At 36.4% G+C, this 15,327-nt stretch overlaps 1 protein-coding gene across 2 annotated transcripts in view; it reads left to right on the top strand.

Moving 5' to 3' along the window:
• STAM (signal transducing adaptor molecule) overlaps window positions 1-13,788 on the top strand; it is a gene marked incomplete at both ends in the record, with an annotated part of 55,723 nt that extends 41,935 nt beyond the window's left edge. For both annotated transcript variants that reach the window (XM_084254234.1, XM_084254233.1), the window contains 6 exons: window positions 3,952-4,040; window positions 6,950-7,037; window positions 8,347-8,401; window positions 8,764-8,917; window positions 11,009-11,184; window positions 13,560-13,788. In XM_084254234.1, coding sequence (XP_084110360.1) covers window positions 3,952-4,040; window positions 6,950-7,037; window positions 8,347-8,401; window positions 8,764-8,917; window positions 11,009-11,184; window positions 13,560-13,788 — 791 coding nt within the window. The remainder of the gene's footprint in view (window positions 1-3,951; window positions 4,041-6,949; window positions 7,038-8,346; window positions 8,402-8,763; window positions 8,918-11,008; window positions 11,185-13,559) is intronic.
• Between the last annotated feature and the right edge of the window lie 1,539 nt (window positions 13,789-15,327).

Here is a 15,327-nt window from a genome sequence, read left to right as displayed (position 1 = left end):
ACATCACCCAAAGCAGAGATAGTAAAGGCAAAGATAAACAGCTGGGACTACATCAAATTAAAGAGCTTCTGTACAGCAAAAGAGACAGCAACCAAAACAAAGAGACACTCCACCGACTGGGAGAAAATTTTTGCACACAACACTAATGATAAAGGACTGATCACAAAAATCTACAAAGAGCTGACGAGACTCAACAAAAACAAAGTAAATAAGCCAGTCAAAAAATGGGCAGAAGAGCTAAAAAGAAACTTCTCCAAAGAGGAAATGCAAATGGCCAAAGGCATATGAAAAAATATTCAACATCACTTTTACCTAGAGAAATGCAAATCAAAACTACAATGAGATACCATCTTATACCAGTGAGAATGGCACATATTAAAAAACAAAAAAACTAGCAACAACAAATGTTAGCCAGAATGTGGAGAAAAAGGAACTCTCTTGCACTGCTGGTGGGAGTGCAAACTGGTTCAACCACTATGGAGAGCTGTGAGGAGGTTACTCAATCTGCTAAAGATGGAACTTCCATGTTATCCAGCAATTCCACTCCTAGGTATTTACCCAAAGGATACAGAAACAGTAATTCAAAAGGGCACTTGCACCCCCGTGTTTATAGCAGCACTGTTTACAATAGCTAAGCTATGGAAACAATGCAAATGTCCAAAAATAGATGACTGGATCAAGAAGATGTGGTACATATATACAATGGAATATTACTCAACAATCAAAAAAGATAAACTCATGCCATTTGCAGCAACATGGATGGAGCTGGAAGCGATCAGCTGGTAGCGAAATAAGCCAGAAAGAAAAAGAAAAATACTGGACTGTCTCACTCATAGCAGGAATTTAGAAAACCTAAATAAGGGACCAGGAAAAAGACTAATTATAATAAAGTAAAAATCAAAATCAACAAGCAACTGTAAACCAGAGACACACTACTGGGGATGGGCAGAAGGGAGTAGGATCAAAACAAGGGTGGTGGGAATTGTATGGGGACTGTAACCAAGATGAAAATGCATACATTGTGCAAAATGAAAAATGATGTAAAAAATATATAAAAGAGAAAAAGAAAAGTTTTGTAATTTATCTGTTTAAGAAAACAGAAATATGTTCTAGTCTAGAAAGATACCTAGTATCCATTAAAATGTTTAGTGTTTTAAAAGTTTTTTAAAAGTTTTTGTGCATAGTTTGCAGCAACATGGATGGAACTAGAAGGGATCATGCTCAGCGAAGTAAGTCAGAAAGAAAAAGAAAAATATCGTATAGTCTCACTCATAGCAGGAATTTAGAAAACCTAAATAAGAGACCAGGAGAAAGACTAATCAATACAAAGTAAAAATCAAAATCAACAAGCAACTATAAACCAGAGACACACTACGGGGCGAGGGCCCTTGGAGGGGAGGAGGGGGGGCGGGGAGAGAAAGAACTAGAGTCAAAATAAGGGGGTGGTGGTGCAATTGTATGAGGAATATAACCAAAATGAAAATGCATACTTTGTGCAAAGATGAAAAATGATGTAAGAATTATATAAAATAAAATATTTTTAAAAAGTTTTTGTATATAAATTGATAGCTATAGTTTGGCAAATTATTGCTTCTCATCTTTCTATAATGCCAGAAAAGGGAATTGAAGAAAGCCATACAGTAAAAGATGCTTACATTATTTTTCATTTATGAGAATCTCAAGAGAGGATCTCTGTAACAAAATCTTTGTAAAATTACAGAGTCTTTGTCTTAGTCATCTTTTTATTTCCACTAGCACATAGTACTGAGTCTTACCCAGAATACCAACTATGTACATATTTATACAATAGTTATACATAAAAATATATTAACATTAAACAGATATATATTTTTTAAAAACATAAGAACATATCTCTTTAAGGGATGTTTATAACAACAACCCAGACATTACAGATATTTGGTAAAATGATGCCCTCTTATAGTTACTGCCAGATTTTCTGGTGTCATTTTTATAAAGATAGATTCTCATTCCTTTAATGGAGTTTATTTTTAAGTTTCAAAAACATATGTTGCAGAACATACTTTAAATGGTTGTTTTTTGTTTGTTTGAATTTTGCTCAACTATTGGAAAGGACAGAATTGTCTTGGACTTGTGTCAAAATGAGAGTGAAAATGTCATGTAGCTCATACCTCATCTTTTTTTTGCATTATACAGCAATGTAACTTCAAAATATTTTCTGTAGTTCTTCTCATATACATCACTCTGGACCATATAAATGAGAAATAGCAGCAAAAGAACTTCTAATTCTCAATCTTGGAAAAACAAGTGCAAGCAAGGTCCTCGTAGCAACATTTTTACAAGGAAACAGGCCCACTTAAAGTGTTAAATATAGATACCTGCCCTTCTTTGTTGTTTCTGTTTTGGAGATTTAGTAAGATGTTGTGAAAACACTATCTTTTATATATATGAAAGTAATTTCATGCATATACGTGCTCACGCATGTGCACACACATACATATACGCATAGTAATAGTATTAGTTCTTATGGAGAACAAGTGCCACAAATTTGTGCATCATCAGCTGTTAAGATGTGAAATTCACCATGTGTTCTTTTACGGGTAACAGCCAGTGAAATATGGTGCTTTCCCAGATTTCTACGTGTTAATAGCTCAAGTAATGAAAAGCAAAAATATCTAGCAGATGTCTCTTCCCCCTCCCCCATGGGAAAATGAAATTGGTTGAACTTTTTTTAATATTTAAAATTTTGCTTTGTGATGACTTGAATGGAATGAATATATTCTTTATGTTGGAAATTATACTGTTTTCATTTTCTGTGGAAGCGCACAGTGCAGAATATGTAATTTTGATTGATTACATATGATTTGACTTCTTGTTCTCAGTAAAATCACAAATTCCAGTGTTATGGGGTCAGTGGAACCAGATAGATTGGTATTCAAATCCAGAATTTGCTATTTATTAGCTTTCTGTTACACAAGAGTTTTTAATCTTTCAAAGCCATGGTTTACGTCATTTATAAAATGGACATATTTTATTGAATTTCATTTCCTAATTGGAGGAAATGTAATATTACAACAAGCTTGTTTAATACTAGTAAATATTTTCTTCCTTAACTTTGCCTTTCCCATGCTTCTTTCATTTTGATTCTTAATATTTTTATGAATGTTGATTGACTACATTGATGTAAGGACGAGAAAGGACGTTCATTCCTTTAAAACTATTTTCTTGTCAGTATTATTTTGGAAAAGGTTAATTGCTGTGTTGATCATAACTTTATTAGTGAGTATTATATTGAATAATTTTTAAAGATTGTTTTGTTGAACAAAATGTTGAAAAATTTGTTCTTCTGACCAATGGCTTACAGATTCCTTAGTAACCACTTTTGCATTGCAAAAATAATGTAGCTAAAAAATACAGACTCATTTATTGGAAATATCAGATCCCTGCCAGGTTGCAAAATTCTATACTGTCCTGAAAGTTGGTAAAACATCTGAGCGGTGTGCTAAAGAATATATAGCTAACTTTCCAATTCATTTTATTGAAAAATAACTATAGGTTAGTAAATGAAATATTCTATTGAAAGGTCTGGCAATTTAAAAAGAAGATTCATTTTAAGTTGCAGAGTTCATTTATGCCATTGTAAAAGTTTGGTTTTTTTGTTCTCCACTTGGTAAACTCATACACAGTAGGTAAAAACAGTCTTTGCTTCAGAAATGTACCTCTTGTTTTTAGTGAAGAATGTTTTATGGATAACATAAAATCTTTAGAAGATAAAATGAAGAAATCTTGACAGAATTTCATAAAGTAATGTTCGGTTACTATTGCCTAAATCTCCAATGTAATTATTCTTTAAATTGAGTCTTAGCCTGAAGGAGTATAGGAAAACACAAATTCTCTCTTGAAACTTAAAGGTCTTTAAAATAGAATTTTAAATTTATTAAAAGAAAAAGATAAATGTTGCCTGTTTTACAGTTAAAACCGAGAAGAAGACGGTACAATTTAGTGATGATGTTCAGGTAGAAACAATAGAGCCGGAGCCAGAACAAGCCTTTATTGATGAAGTAAGTGAGAGCAGTTCATAACTTGTTTTTGAAGTGTCTTTTCTTGCCTTCTTTTAAAAAGCTTATTACTTGATTGATGCAGGTATGTGTTCTATTATAAACATTTAAGCAGTACAGTCAAACCAAAGATGATTCTTGAAGCTTTGTCTAGTTCCAGTCTTCCCATGTCAAAATATACAGGTGTACATCATTATTTTAAATTTGTGCTTAATATATTGTAGAATGGATTTATCTTGATTTAATTATTTGTTGCATATTTAGGTTGTTTCCACTTTTTTTACAATTTTTTGTTTGGATATTCCACGATCCATAAGATTTTTTTCTGATTAGCATAAAATGATGTAACTTTTCTTTTAAAAACTCAGTATTTAATGTTCTAGAAATTATATCTTTTGTAACAGTTTAAACTTTTGATGAAAAATGAGTTATCTCTAAAAGATAACTCATGTGAAGGCATTTATAGGTTGTTACTATCCTTTTTTTTTTTTGGGTAGAAAACTGGGGTGTAGGCCAGAGGTGCACAGGGTAAGAGGATTCACCAGAGACAGAGTGGGGAGCAGAACAGGTGAATTTACTGAAATACACTGCTAAGGAGAGCAGTGGGCAAGACAGAGAGGTCTGCCATGCCATATGTAGGTTAGCTTCCTTGCCAGGGATCAAACTCAGGCCGAATCTGTGATAGTGCTGAGACTTAATCCATAGGCCACCAGGGAGGCCCTGTTAATAATATTTTATGGGAGACAGAAGCAGAAAGTTTGAAGAGTGCTCTTTTATTTATTTATTTTTCTTTCTTTTTTTTATTGGAGGGAGTACGTTTTATTTTTATTTATTTATTTTTTAAAGGTTTTGGTTTTTTTTTAATTTTTTTTCTTTTTTTTTATAGAGGCATGTTTTATTTGTTTATTTTATTTGTTTGTTTGTTTTGTTTATACAAGCACTGGGTACAGTCAGAAGCGCGGGAGGGTGAGAGAATTCACCAGAGCCAGAGCGGGGAGCAGAGCAGGCAGAAGGACCGAAGTACACTGCTGAGGGGAGCAGCGGGCGGCAGGAGAGGTCTGCGCGCCATGCGGGACCCTCCGCCGGTGGCCGAGGAGCAGCCGGGGATCAAACCGGCGCCGCAGAGGCCGCGGGCAGCTTCGCAACCCAGCGCTCAACCGCTGCGCCACCGGGGAGGCCCTGTTTTTATTTTTTTAATCTATTTTTTTTTTCTTAACATTGTTTGCTTTCTTTTCTCAGGTGTAGTTCCCATAGAATTTCCACCACCAGTTCACCCATGCACCATCAATATAGTCCCTTGTGCTCTTCCCATCCTCATTTTGATCCCTTTTCCTCTCCTCCACTGCAGAATATCTCTGATTTATAGTTGTCTGTTTATTTTTGTTTTGTTTTGTTGTGGGTTTTTGTTATTGTTGTTGTTATTACTATATTTTTTTCCCCGTGATCCCCTATATTCCTCCTATAAGTGAAACCATCTGGTATTTTTCTTTTTCCTTCTGACTTTTTTCACCAAACATAATCCCTTCAAGTTCCATCCATGTTGCTGTGAATGGCATTAGTTTATCTTTTTGATTGCTGCATAGTATTCCTTTGTGTACATATACCACATTGAAGAGCGCTCTTTTAGAGAAATAGATTGTAGATGACTTTGCAAAGAGCCAGGGAGTCTTAACTGGGTCAGGAAAAGTTGTTTGGTTGATTTCATTACATAAAAATTGCATTAGAGTGAGACTAATGGTCTGTCTAGAAACTGTATCTCTGACAGTAAATCATTTCATATAAGGTGTAGTGTTTTGTAAATAAACAAAACAAAAATTATCCATGTGTTAGTTGACTCGGTCTCATTCTCCCACCCTCCCTTTTGCTTGTCATCAGCAAATTTTTCTGAAACATGCCTTCATTTTTTAGAGTACATAAATTGTCTATCTTTTACGTTGAAAACTAGTATCCATTTCGAAACACCCAGTTCTTTTGACTTGGGAAGAATTTTTCATATACTTTCGTCATTTTATTTCTCCAGTGATTAGTTTATTTTAAAATTGCTTTTACTTCTTTACAGACTACCGTTTTAAATGGTCTTAAAAGAATTTGCTTAGACTTGATAGTCTTTAAGGTATTTACCATATATGGCTATATTTAGTAGCATAACCACATTAAAGCTATAAATGGAGACAAGTTTCTGATTATCATAGTATTCTTTTATGCATTAAATCTATGTTTTGATTTTTAAAAACAAATAAAAATATGTACTTACATAATGTATAGATGTTTTTATGTAATCGTGTTTTTATTTATTGCATTGGTCTTATAACAGAAGATTCTAAAATAGACCTGAGTCATTGCTCAAGATACCTTCCCACCTTTCCTTTGTAGGAGACTAGAGAACCCTGCAAGATCTTTCTCCTCCTTTTTGTGACAAATGGATATATTGGTGGAAATAAAATGGAGAATAAGTCCTTAAGCCCCTTGTTGGAAGAACAACTGTAATATAGCTGAGTTATGCCTTACTAGAACAGCTGCTGTGTTCCATAGTGGGGAAGAAATAACTGAGTTGTTAGTCATAAGTAATGTCATCTTGTGAGAGATGTTACACCTGTTAGCATGGCTAGGCTACAGCTGCTTCCACACAAAATGATACAGAAATCCATTAGCATGACATGAGTTTGAAGAACTCACACATTGTAAGTTTAAATGTGGTTCTCTTTTTCCTCATTTAATAGTTACTGCTAGCAGTTGCTAAAATGAGTAGATAGAGCTTTCAGTGCTCTGACTAAACTTAAAGAGAATACCTGAGTACTATATACATAAAAGCAAAATTGAAAACCCTGTAACTATGAATTACACAAGTTCTCTATTCACAATCTGTTGCATAATGATTGTTGCTTTTGATCTTAACTCTTTAATTCCTATAGGATAAAATGGATCAATTGTTGCAGATGTTGCAAAGTACAGATCCCAGTGATGATCAGCCAGATCTGCCAGAGTTACTTCATCTTGAAGGTAAACCTTGTTTTCCATTTACCTTGTGAGGAAAGAATAATTAGGGATTTTATTTAGTGTTCTGTTAACACAATAGTTTTTCATTTAAATAAAATTGAGAATGATATTAAAAATGGCTAACATTTCTCATTCTTCTGTGACCCAGACTTACTTTTTTTTTTAAAGATTTATTTTTATTTATACAAGAACCGCGGTAAAGACCAGATGAGTGGGAGGGTGAGGGGATTCACCAGAGACAGAGCGGGGAACAGAATAGGCAAACTAACGAAATACACTGCTGAGGGGAGCAGCGGGCAAGACAGAAGAGATCTGCTCACCATGTGGGTTGCTCTGAGGCTGGCGGGGATCGAACAGTCACTGCAGAGTCTGCGGACAGCTTTACAGCACTGAGCTCAACCGCCTGCGCCACCAGGGAGGCCGCAGACTTACTTTTATATGCAATTTAAACTTTTAATAGAATTTGAATTCTTGTCCTTTTCTATTCAAATCGAATGTTCAGCATTTTAGAAATTGGCATTAAATTTTGGGTATCAATACTTTATTTATTTATTTCAAAGATTTATTTATTTATTTATTTATTTATACAAGCACTGGGTACAGTCAGAAGCGTGGTGGGTGAGAGAATTCACCAGAGCCAGAGCGGGGAGCAGAACAGGCAGAAGGACCGAAATACACTGCTGAGGGGAGCAGCGGGCGGCAGGAGAGGTCTGTGCGCCATGTGGGACCCTCCTTTGGTGGCCGGGGAGCAGCCAGGGATCGAACCAGCGCTGAAGAGGCTGCGGGCAGCTTCGCAACCCAGAGCTCAACCGCTGTGCCACCGGGGAGGCCCAGTTATCAATATTTTAAATAGTCATATCTTACTTCAAAACAATCTTACTTCGGGCCTCTCTGGTGGCACAGGGGCTAAAAACAGTGCTGTGAAGCTCTCACCAGCCACTGCAGCACAAGTTCGATCCTGTACCGGTCAGGGAGCAACCCGCATGGCACAGCAGACCTATCCCATCTCCCCGCTGCTCCCCTCAGCTGTGTATTTCAGGCAACGCGCCTGTTCTGCTACCCACTCTGTCTCTGGTGAATCCTTTCACTCCCCGCACCTCTGGCCTGCACTCCAGTTCTTGTATGCATAAATAAATAAATCTTTAAAAAAATTTTTACTTTAAGAAATTAAATTGGTTCTGTGGGCTAAGTTTAATTCATACAATTTTTTACTGTTCCAAAGTAGATTCTTTATTCCTTGTGTTATAGCAGTATCTGCCAAAAGGTCTTTCATGTGCTTCATTTTCTTATATTTTTTCAAATTTTTTCCTAGCAATGTGTCACCAGATGGGACCTCTCATTGATGAAAAGTTGGAAGATATTGATAGGTAAGAGCACATGTTGTGTCTATATTGTATGTTGACTTCCCTTAAGTTTTCTCTAAACTGTATATTGGAATCATGTTTTCTCTAAACTGTAACTGGAATCATGTTTGCATGAATGGCCACAGGGGCCACAGGTAACCCATATATTGGGAAACCTAGATATTTTGAGGTAAAATCACATATAAGCTAGAATTCCCCCAGCATAGTACCTGTACCTAAACCTTAAAGAACAGTTTTGATTGCCTCAGAGCTAAAATGATTTTTGTCACAAGGTTAAATTTTTAATAGCATCTCCTTTTGCCATTATTTGCTTTTTTGATATTTTGCTGTCTTATTAATAGAACTCTAACATTTAAATGTTTCAGAAAACATTCAGAACTCTCAGAGCTTAATGTTAAAGTGATGGAGGCACTTTCATTGTATACCAAGTTAATGAATGAAGATCCAATGTATTCCATGTATGCAAAATTACAAACTCAGCAGTATTACATGCAGTCATCTGGTGTTTCTGGTTCTCAGGTAAGTTTTTCAAAACTCAAAATATATATTTGAGATTGTTTGGAATGGTTGTTTTTGTAAATGTGAAACTTTATTACTGTTTGGAATAAGTTTAGAAGAATTTTTTACTTGACAATGTAATATATAGTGTACTAGTTGTACCAGTAGTCCTTTGGTTAAAATTTTTATTTGTTTGTTTTTGTTTCTGCAAGGGTGTGCATCAGAATAACCCATCAGGCTTAAAAAAAAAAAAAAAAAAGTTTTGGCCATACCCCTCACCTGTTGAATCAGTCTTCAGGAAGGAGGCTCAAACATCTATTTTAAAACTTCATATGTAATTATCGGAGTAAGGTAGTTTTTGTCTATCTAGTCATTATCTTGTTAAGGTAGTTTGTTTAGTGTATTTTCTAAAAATTATTTATATTTATAGTAATTATTTATATTTATAGTTTTCCATTTTATAGTGAGCTGCTCTTATCTGGAGGTTTCTCTTTGTTTTACATTCCATGTTTAATCCCTTTCTCTCTCTCTCTCTATTCACCCCACACAACTCCTTCAATAATCCCTTTCTACAAACTTACTAAACTCAAAGTGCAGGGAGTAATTATCTTGGTACTCTATTTTATTCATGTAGAGTGGTGCAAACTTTTTCAGACTAACTTTTTAGCATGATCTGCTTTCCCTGAAATAAAGGCCCCAATCCTGAAGATGAACAGGTAGGCCTGAAAAACAAGGGACTAGAGATGATGTCAGTGATACCTGCTCAGGAGTCTTGATCACCACTTTGAAACAAAGACTAAAAACCCTTATGTTCAATTCATGAACTATACACACAAAAAACATTTAAGAGGATTGTAATTATTGGGTTTATAATCAAAACCTATTGGATTCTGATATATGAGTCTTCTTATGGTTTAACAGAAATACTAATGTAATTGTCTTTTCTCCTTTTGCTATCGTAATACCTGATGTTCTCTTTTTAAATTTGTGAAATGGAAAGATCTAAAGAGTACTGTAGAAAATTGCAGTGTTATGTGTGTTTAAAGTCTTGTGCATTTAAGCCTTTTCAATTTCTTTAGATAAAACAAGTACAGGTTTTAGATTCAGAGAACGATGACCAAGGGCCAAATCCAGCCTTCCACTTATTTTAATAAGCAGTTATTGGAACATAGCCATTCTTAATTCCTTTGTGCATTGTGTATCTGCTTTCTACTTAGGCAGATAGAGACTACATGACCACAAAGCCTAAATTACGTATTATCTGACTCTTTACCAAAAAGTTTTCTGACCCCTACTTTAGAGAGTTAGTTTTCACTGTGTTTAATAAACTGCAAGTTGAGAAATTTAAATTAAGTAGATGCAGTCTATTGATATAAAACAATGATATAAAATACTTATTGGGCCTCCCTGGTCGTGCAGTGGTTGAGCGCTGGATTGCGAGGCTGCCCACAGCCTCTGCAGCACCGTTTCTATCCCTGGCCACCAGCGAGGGTCCCACCAAAAAAAAAAATACTTCTTTAACATTCCTTGGCATAATTTTTAGGTTAGTAATTAAAATATTAATATGGAAAGAGAAATTATACTGTTATAGAGTTTCTAGGTGAGTTCCTTTGCTGCTTCCATGTAGACATAAACATGAGTTTAACCAGTGTTTACCTGCACAAAAATTCAGAAACCCACTTCACTGAAAAGTATTTCTTAAAAATGTCTGTCAACAGGGCCTCCTGGGTGGCGCAGTGGGTTGAGTGCAGCGCTGTGAAGCTGTCTGCAGCCTCTGAAGCACGGGCTCAATTCCTGGCCAGCCAGGGAGAAACCCACATGACGTGGCAGACCTCTCCTGTTGAGCCCACTGCTCCCCTCAGCAGTGTATTTCGGCCATCTGCCTGTCTGCCCCCGCTCTGTCTTTGGTGAATCCTCTAACCCACCTGTGCCTCTGGCCTATACCCCAGATCTTATATAAAAAAAAATAAATACTTTTAAAAAATGTCTGTCAACAAAAGTAACTTTAAAAAGATTGCAGAGATATAATTGTTCTTTTTCTGACTAAATCCCTCTCAAGGAAAGTTTGGGATGCCTCAGAAATCTAATTTATTTTATCATTATCTGTTTTAGGTATATCCAGGGCCTCCTCAAAGTGGTGCTTACCTGGTTGCAGGGAATGCACAGATGAGCCATCTCCAGAGCTACAGTCTTCCCCCGGAACAACTGTCTTCTCTCAGCCAAGGAGCAGTTCCACCACCTGCAAACCCAGCCCTTCCTAATCAGCAGACTCAGGCTTCTTACCCTAAGTAATTTGATTATATTATTGTTTGAATTTAGTGCTGTTATAATTCTTAAGTACCCTTTGTTTATGTGTAACTGTAAGAAACTCCAGGATAGATAGAGCTCTGATACCAGATGTTCATTCTTGTTTGTGGTGCTGAGTGGAGGTAATGAGAAGGCATCTGTGCGCAAGTGCGTGTGCATGCTTGTGTGTGTGTGTGTGTGTGTGTGTGTACATAAATGGGAAAATGAGAATAATGGTAACAGAGAAAATGGAGAATAAAAAAGTTGGAGTGTCGGGGCCTCCCCGGTGGTGCGGCGGTTGAGCGCTGGGTTGCGAAGCTGCCTGCGGCCTCTGCAGCGCCGGTTCAATACCCGGTTGCTCCCCGGCCACTGGAGGAGGGTCCACATGGCGCGCAGACCTCTCCTGCTACCTGCTGCTCCCCTCAGCAGTGTACTTCGGTCCTTCTGCCTGCTCTGCTCCCCGCTCTGGCTCTGGTGAATTCTCTTACCCTCCCATGCTTCTGACTGTACCCAGTGCTTGTATAAATAAAAAAAAAAAATTAAATCTTTAACCCCCCCAAAAAAAATTGGAGTGTGAAGTATACTTGATAGTTGTGTGTGTGTATTTGCAGTTACAGCAAATATTGGAGCTTTCTAATTCCAAGTGAAGGTTAATGTAGGTTTTTGTGATGGTGGTTTATGGTAGGCAATTTTTTTAGTGCCCCCAATTCATACCTAGGAGGCAGTTTCTTCTTCTGCAGATGATACAGGTTCTGTGATTAATCATTTTTCCAGACTTCTGTTGCTCTAGGATGATTTTGGAAAAGGTGGTACTGGTACAGTTTCTAAAACCTGCCTTTGTGTAGAGATGATGACAGTGATAGTGTTAAGGGGACCGAAGTTTATGTATTTGCCTACTATTTTAAATTATATTTGTTAGATATAAGTGAACATTTAGTCTGTGCCAGATACTGTGTTAGACACTTAATATACAAGTATAATTCAGTTTTTTACCCTCATATTGCTCACTGGCTAGTAGGCAAACTCACACTAGACTTGAATAGCTGGCTACCTCTTAATTATCTTTTCTTGTGCATCTCCTAAACATCTCCTTGACAGCCAAAATTGTGCTTTGTTTCTCTCTCCCCTAATCATTAGTCCTTATCTGTAGTCTTTTTCTTTTCAGTGAGTGGCCACTCTACCAATTACTCTACCAGTTATTCAGTTTTAAAACCTGAGGCATTCTTGACATTTCTTTCCATTGGCAAATTTTGATGGCACTGCTTTCAAAGTCTGATCCTTTCCTTCCCTCTTTCTTCACCAAGTCTACCATGACTCTTGCTGCTTGTCAGCTCTTACCTGAATGGTTGTAATAGCTTCCAGTTTGGTATCCTGACTTCTGTCCTTGTCCCAGAATGACAGCCTCTTTAAAACCTAAGTCAAAAGTCACATCACCCTCCTCGCCAAAACCAATGAGTATCTTTCCATCTTGATCAACTATAAACCAGAATTTTTACTGTGGTCTACAAGGCACAAAGTTATAAGACTCCTCTTCTCCTTAATTCTGTCACTTTAATGCCACTCTCTGCTTTGCTTACTCCTTTGCAGCCTTTGTAGTCTCCTTTATTATTTCTTGGAGATGCCTGGCATTTTCTGTTGTCATCTTGATTATGCTTTCCCCCCCAAGTAATCAGTATGACTCATTCCCTCATTTTTTTCAAGTCTCTTTATTTATTTATTTATTTATTTAAAGATTTATTTATTGATTGATTGATACATGCATACATACAAGCACTGGGTACAGTCAGAAACACGGGAGGGTGAGAGAATTCACCAGAGCCAGAGCGGGGAGCAGAGCAGGCAGAAGGACCGAAGTACACTGCTGAGGGGAGCAGCGGGCGGCAGGAGCGGTCTGCCCGCCATGTGGGACCCTCGCCCGGAGACCGGGGATTGAACCGGCGCTGCAGAGGCTGCAGGAAGCTTCGCAACCCAGCGCTCAACCACTGCGCCACCAGGGAGGCCCTTTTTCAAGTCTCTTTAAATGTTGGCTTATTTGAAAGACCCTATTGTCTGGAATCTCTTCTTGCAAGTATTCTTGGTCTTCTCTACTATGCTTTATTCTTCATACCACTTATTACCATTTGCCATCCTATACATTTATTTGCTATCTTCTCGTCCTACTAATTATCAGCTCCTTGATGGTAGGGACTTCCCCATCATCTTTCATTTACAGTATCCCAGTATCTAAAATAGCAATGTTTATCACATTGTAGGTATTTAATAAATAGTTATTGAATGGATTGAACGAATGAATGAAAGTTTAATGAATAGCTTTCCTTTGTAAATGTGTATCTATAAGTCAGTGTTTATCTAATTGAGTGTTTCTTACCCTCCACAGCACAATGGTCAGTTCTGTTCAAGGAAGTACATATCCCAACCAGGCTTCAGTGTATAGTCCTCCACCTGCTGCTGCTGCTGCTGCTGATGTCACTATATATCAGAATGCAGGAACTAATATGTCCCAGGTGCCAAACTATAATTTAACATCATCAGCGCTTCCTCAGCCAGGAGGCAGTCAACAGCCACCTCAGCCACAACAACCATATTCTCAGAAGGCTCTGCTATAGGACTTGGGATTTCTTTTTGTGGCAGATACCTGCTGATTGCCACCAACAACGTAACGAGATTCTTTAATATCTTAAGATTTGTTTAATCCTCAGCTTATAGGAATATATCTTGATCAGCAAGTTCAGATATTCAAGAAGGTAGAACTCTCTTCAATTTGCACTGACTTTTTAGAGTTGTCCCTCTTCTCCTCCCCCCAATCCCCGGAGGAATGAAACTACTTACAACGTTTAATTCCTTTCATAATATGAAAGAATTGATGCAAGATTATTTGTCTCATAGGATTATCTGATTTGCAAAAAGTCAAACTTACAAAAACTGTTGTGGCATATGTTATGTACATATATATTGATGTGTAACTTCATTAGTGGCCATTTTGAATCACAGTGGTGATCATGTGAATATATTTAACACTGTTAAATTAATTTACATCGCTGTTTTATTTTAATCATGAACAACTACCATGTGTCATACTGTTTTGTGTAAATTTAAGATAATTACACTATCCTAATCTGCAAGAGAACAAAGTTGTAGCATATTTACATGAAGGCATTTTGTTGTCTATATTTCAGTTTCACATTAAACTGAACCTTCCTTGACTAATTGCAAACTAAATGTATGTATAGTATGTCTCTCTGTAGCCTCTGCATACTGCTAGCTGTCATCATACCAGCGTACAGTAGCTAAATTTTTGGTGCGATTATAGCAAATGGTGTTCCCTTTTAAACTTTTACATTTTGGCATGGTATTTCAGAATATTGTGGGATCATGAGACAGTCTTTATCTCCTATTTTTAAAGAAGTGGTATTGATTTACCTTTTCCTAGCTGGAAATAGTAATTAGGTTTCTAATCTGTATACTGTGTTTATTGGTGGCAGTGACACCAAAGATAGAGGCAATGGATAGAAATTTTTAAACTGGAAAGAAGATGTGAATTACACTACATTTTCAAAGTCTCTTGTAATTATTTAGGATATAAAGGAAATTTGATTCATCTGTCTTATCCTACCAGTAATCTTTTAAATATGTCTTTAAAACTTTGTATCCTTTAATTCTTCATTAAAATAGATATAAATAGATGTTTCAAAGTAACCTATGTTTCTTAACAATTTGCATATTTATCTTTCAGACTGGATTTGGGCACTGCTCTCTCTTTTAAAGTTCTAATGCATTTATTTTGCTTTCTATTCAGGAATATTTTTGAATGAATGCTTTTCTTCTAATCCATATGAGACGTTTCTCACTGATGTTTTAATCTTAAATATTTCTATTTCCCTATTTGTACAAACTTTACTATTATTTGACACTATTATTTAAACAACTTAGAAAAAATGAGCTAAGCATCACATTCAATGAATTTAACAGATTTCATGCCATAAATGAAAATTTAATTTGTGTTTTCTAAGACAATTGTAACCAGGTAGCATATTTCTTTTGCGACAGATGATTCCATATTTGGCAAATTATCTTAATCGTGCTTAATTTCATAGGTTTAAACTACCATTTTGAATGTAAGTGTTTCACTCTGGTGTGTTTTCCTG

The sequence above is a fragment of the Talpa europaea genome (genome assembly GCF_964194135.1).
Source record: "Talpa europaea genome assembly, chromosome: 14".
In the NCBI taxonomy this organism is placed as follows: domain Eukaryota; kingdom Metazoa; phylum Chordata; class Mammalia; order Eulipotyphla; family Talpidae; genus Talpa; species Talpa europaea.
This window is presented reverse-complemented; position numbering and strand designations above follow the sequence as displayed.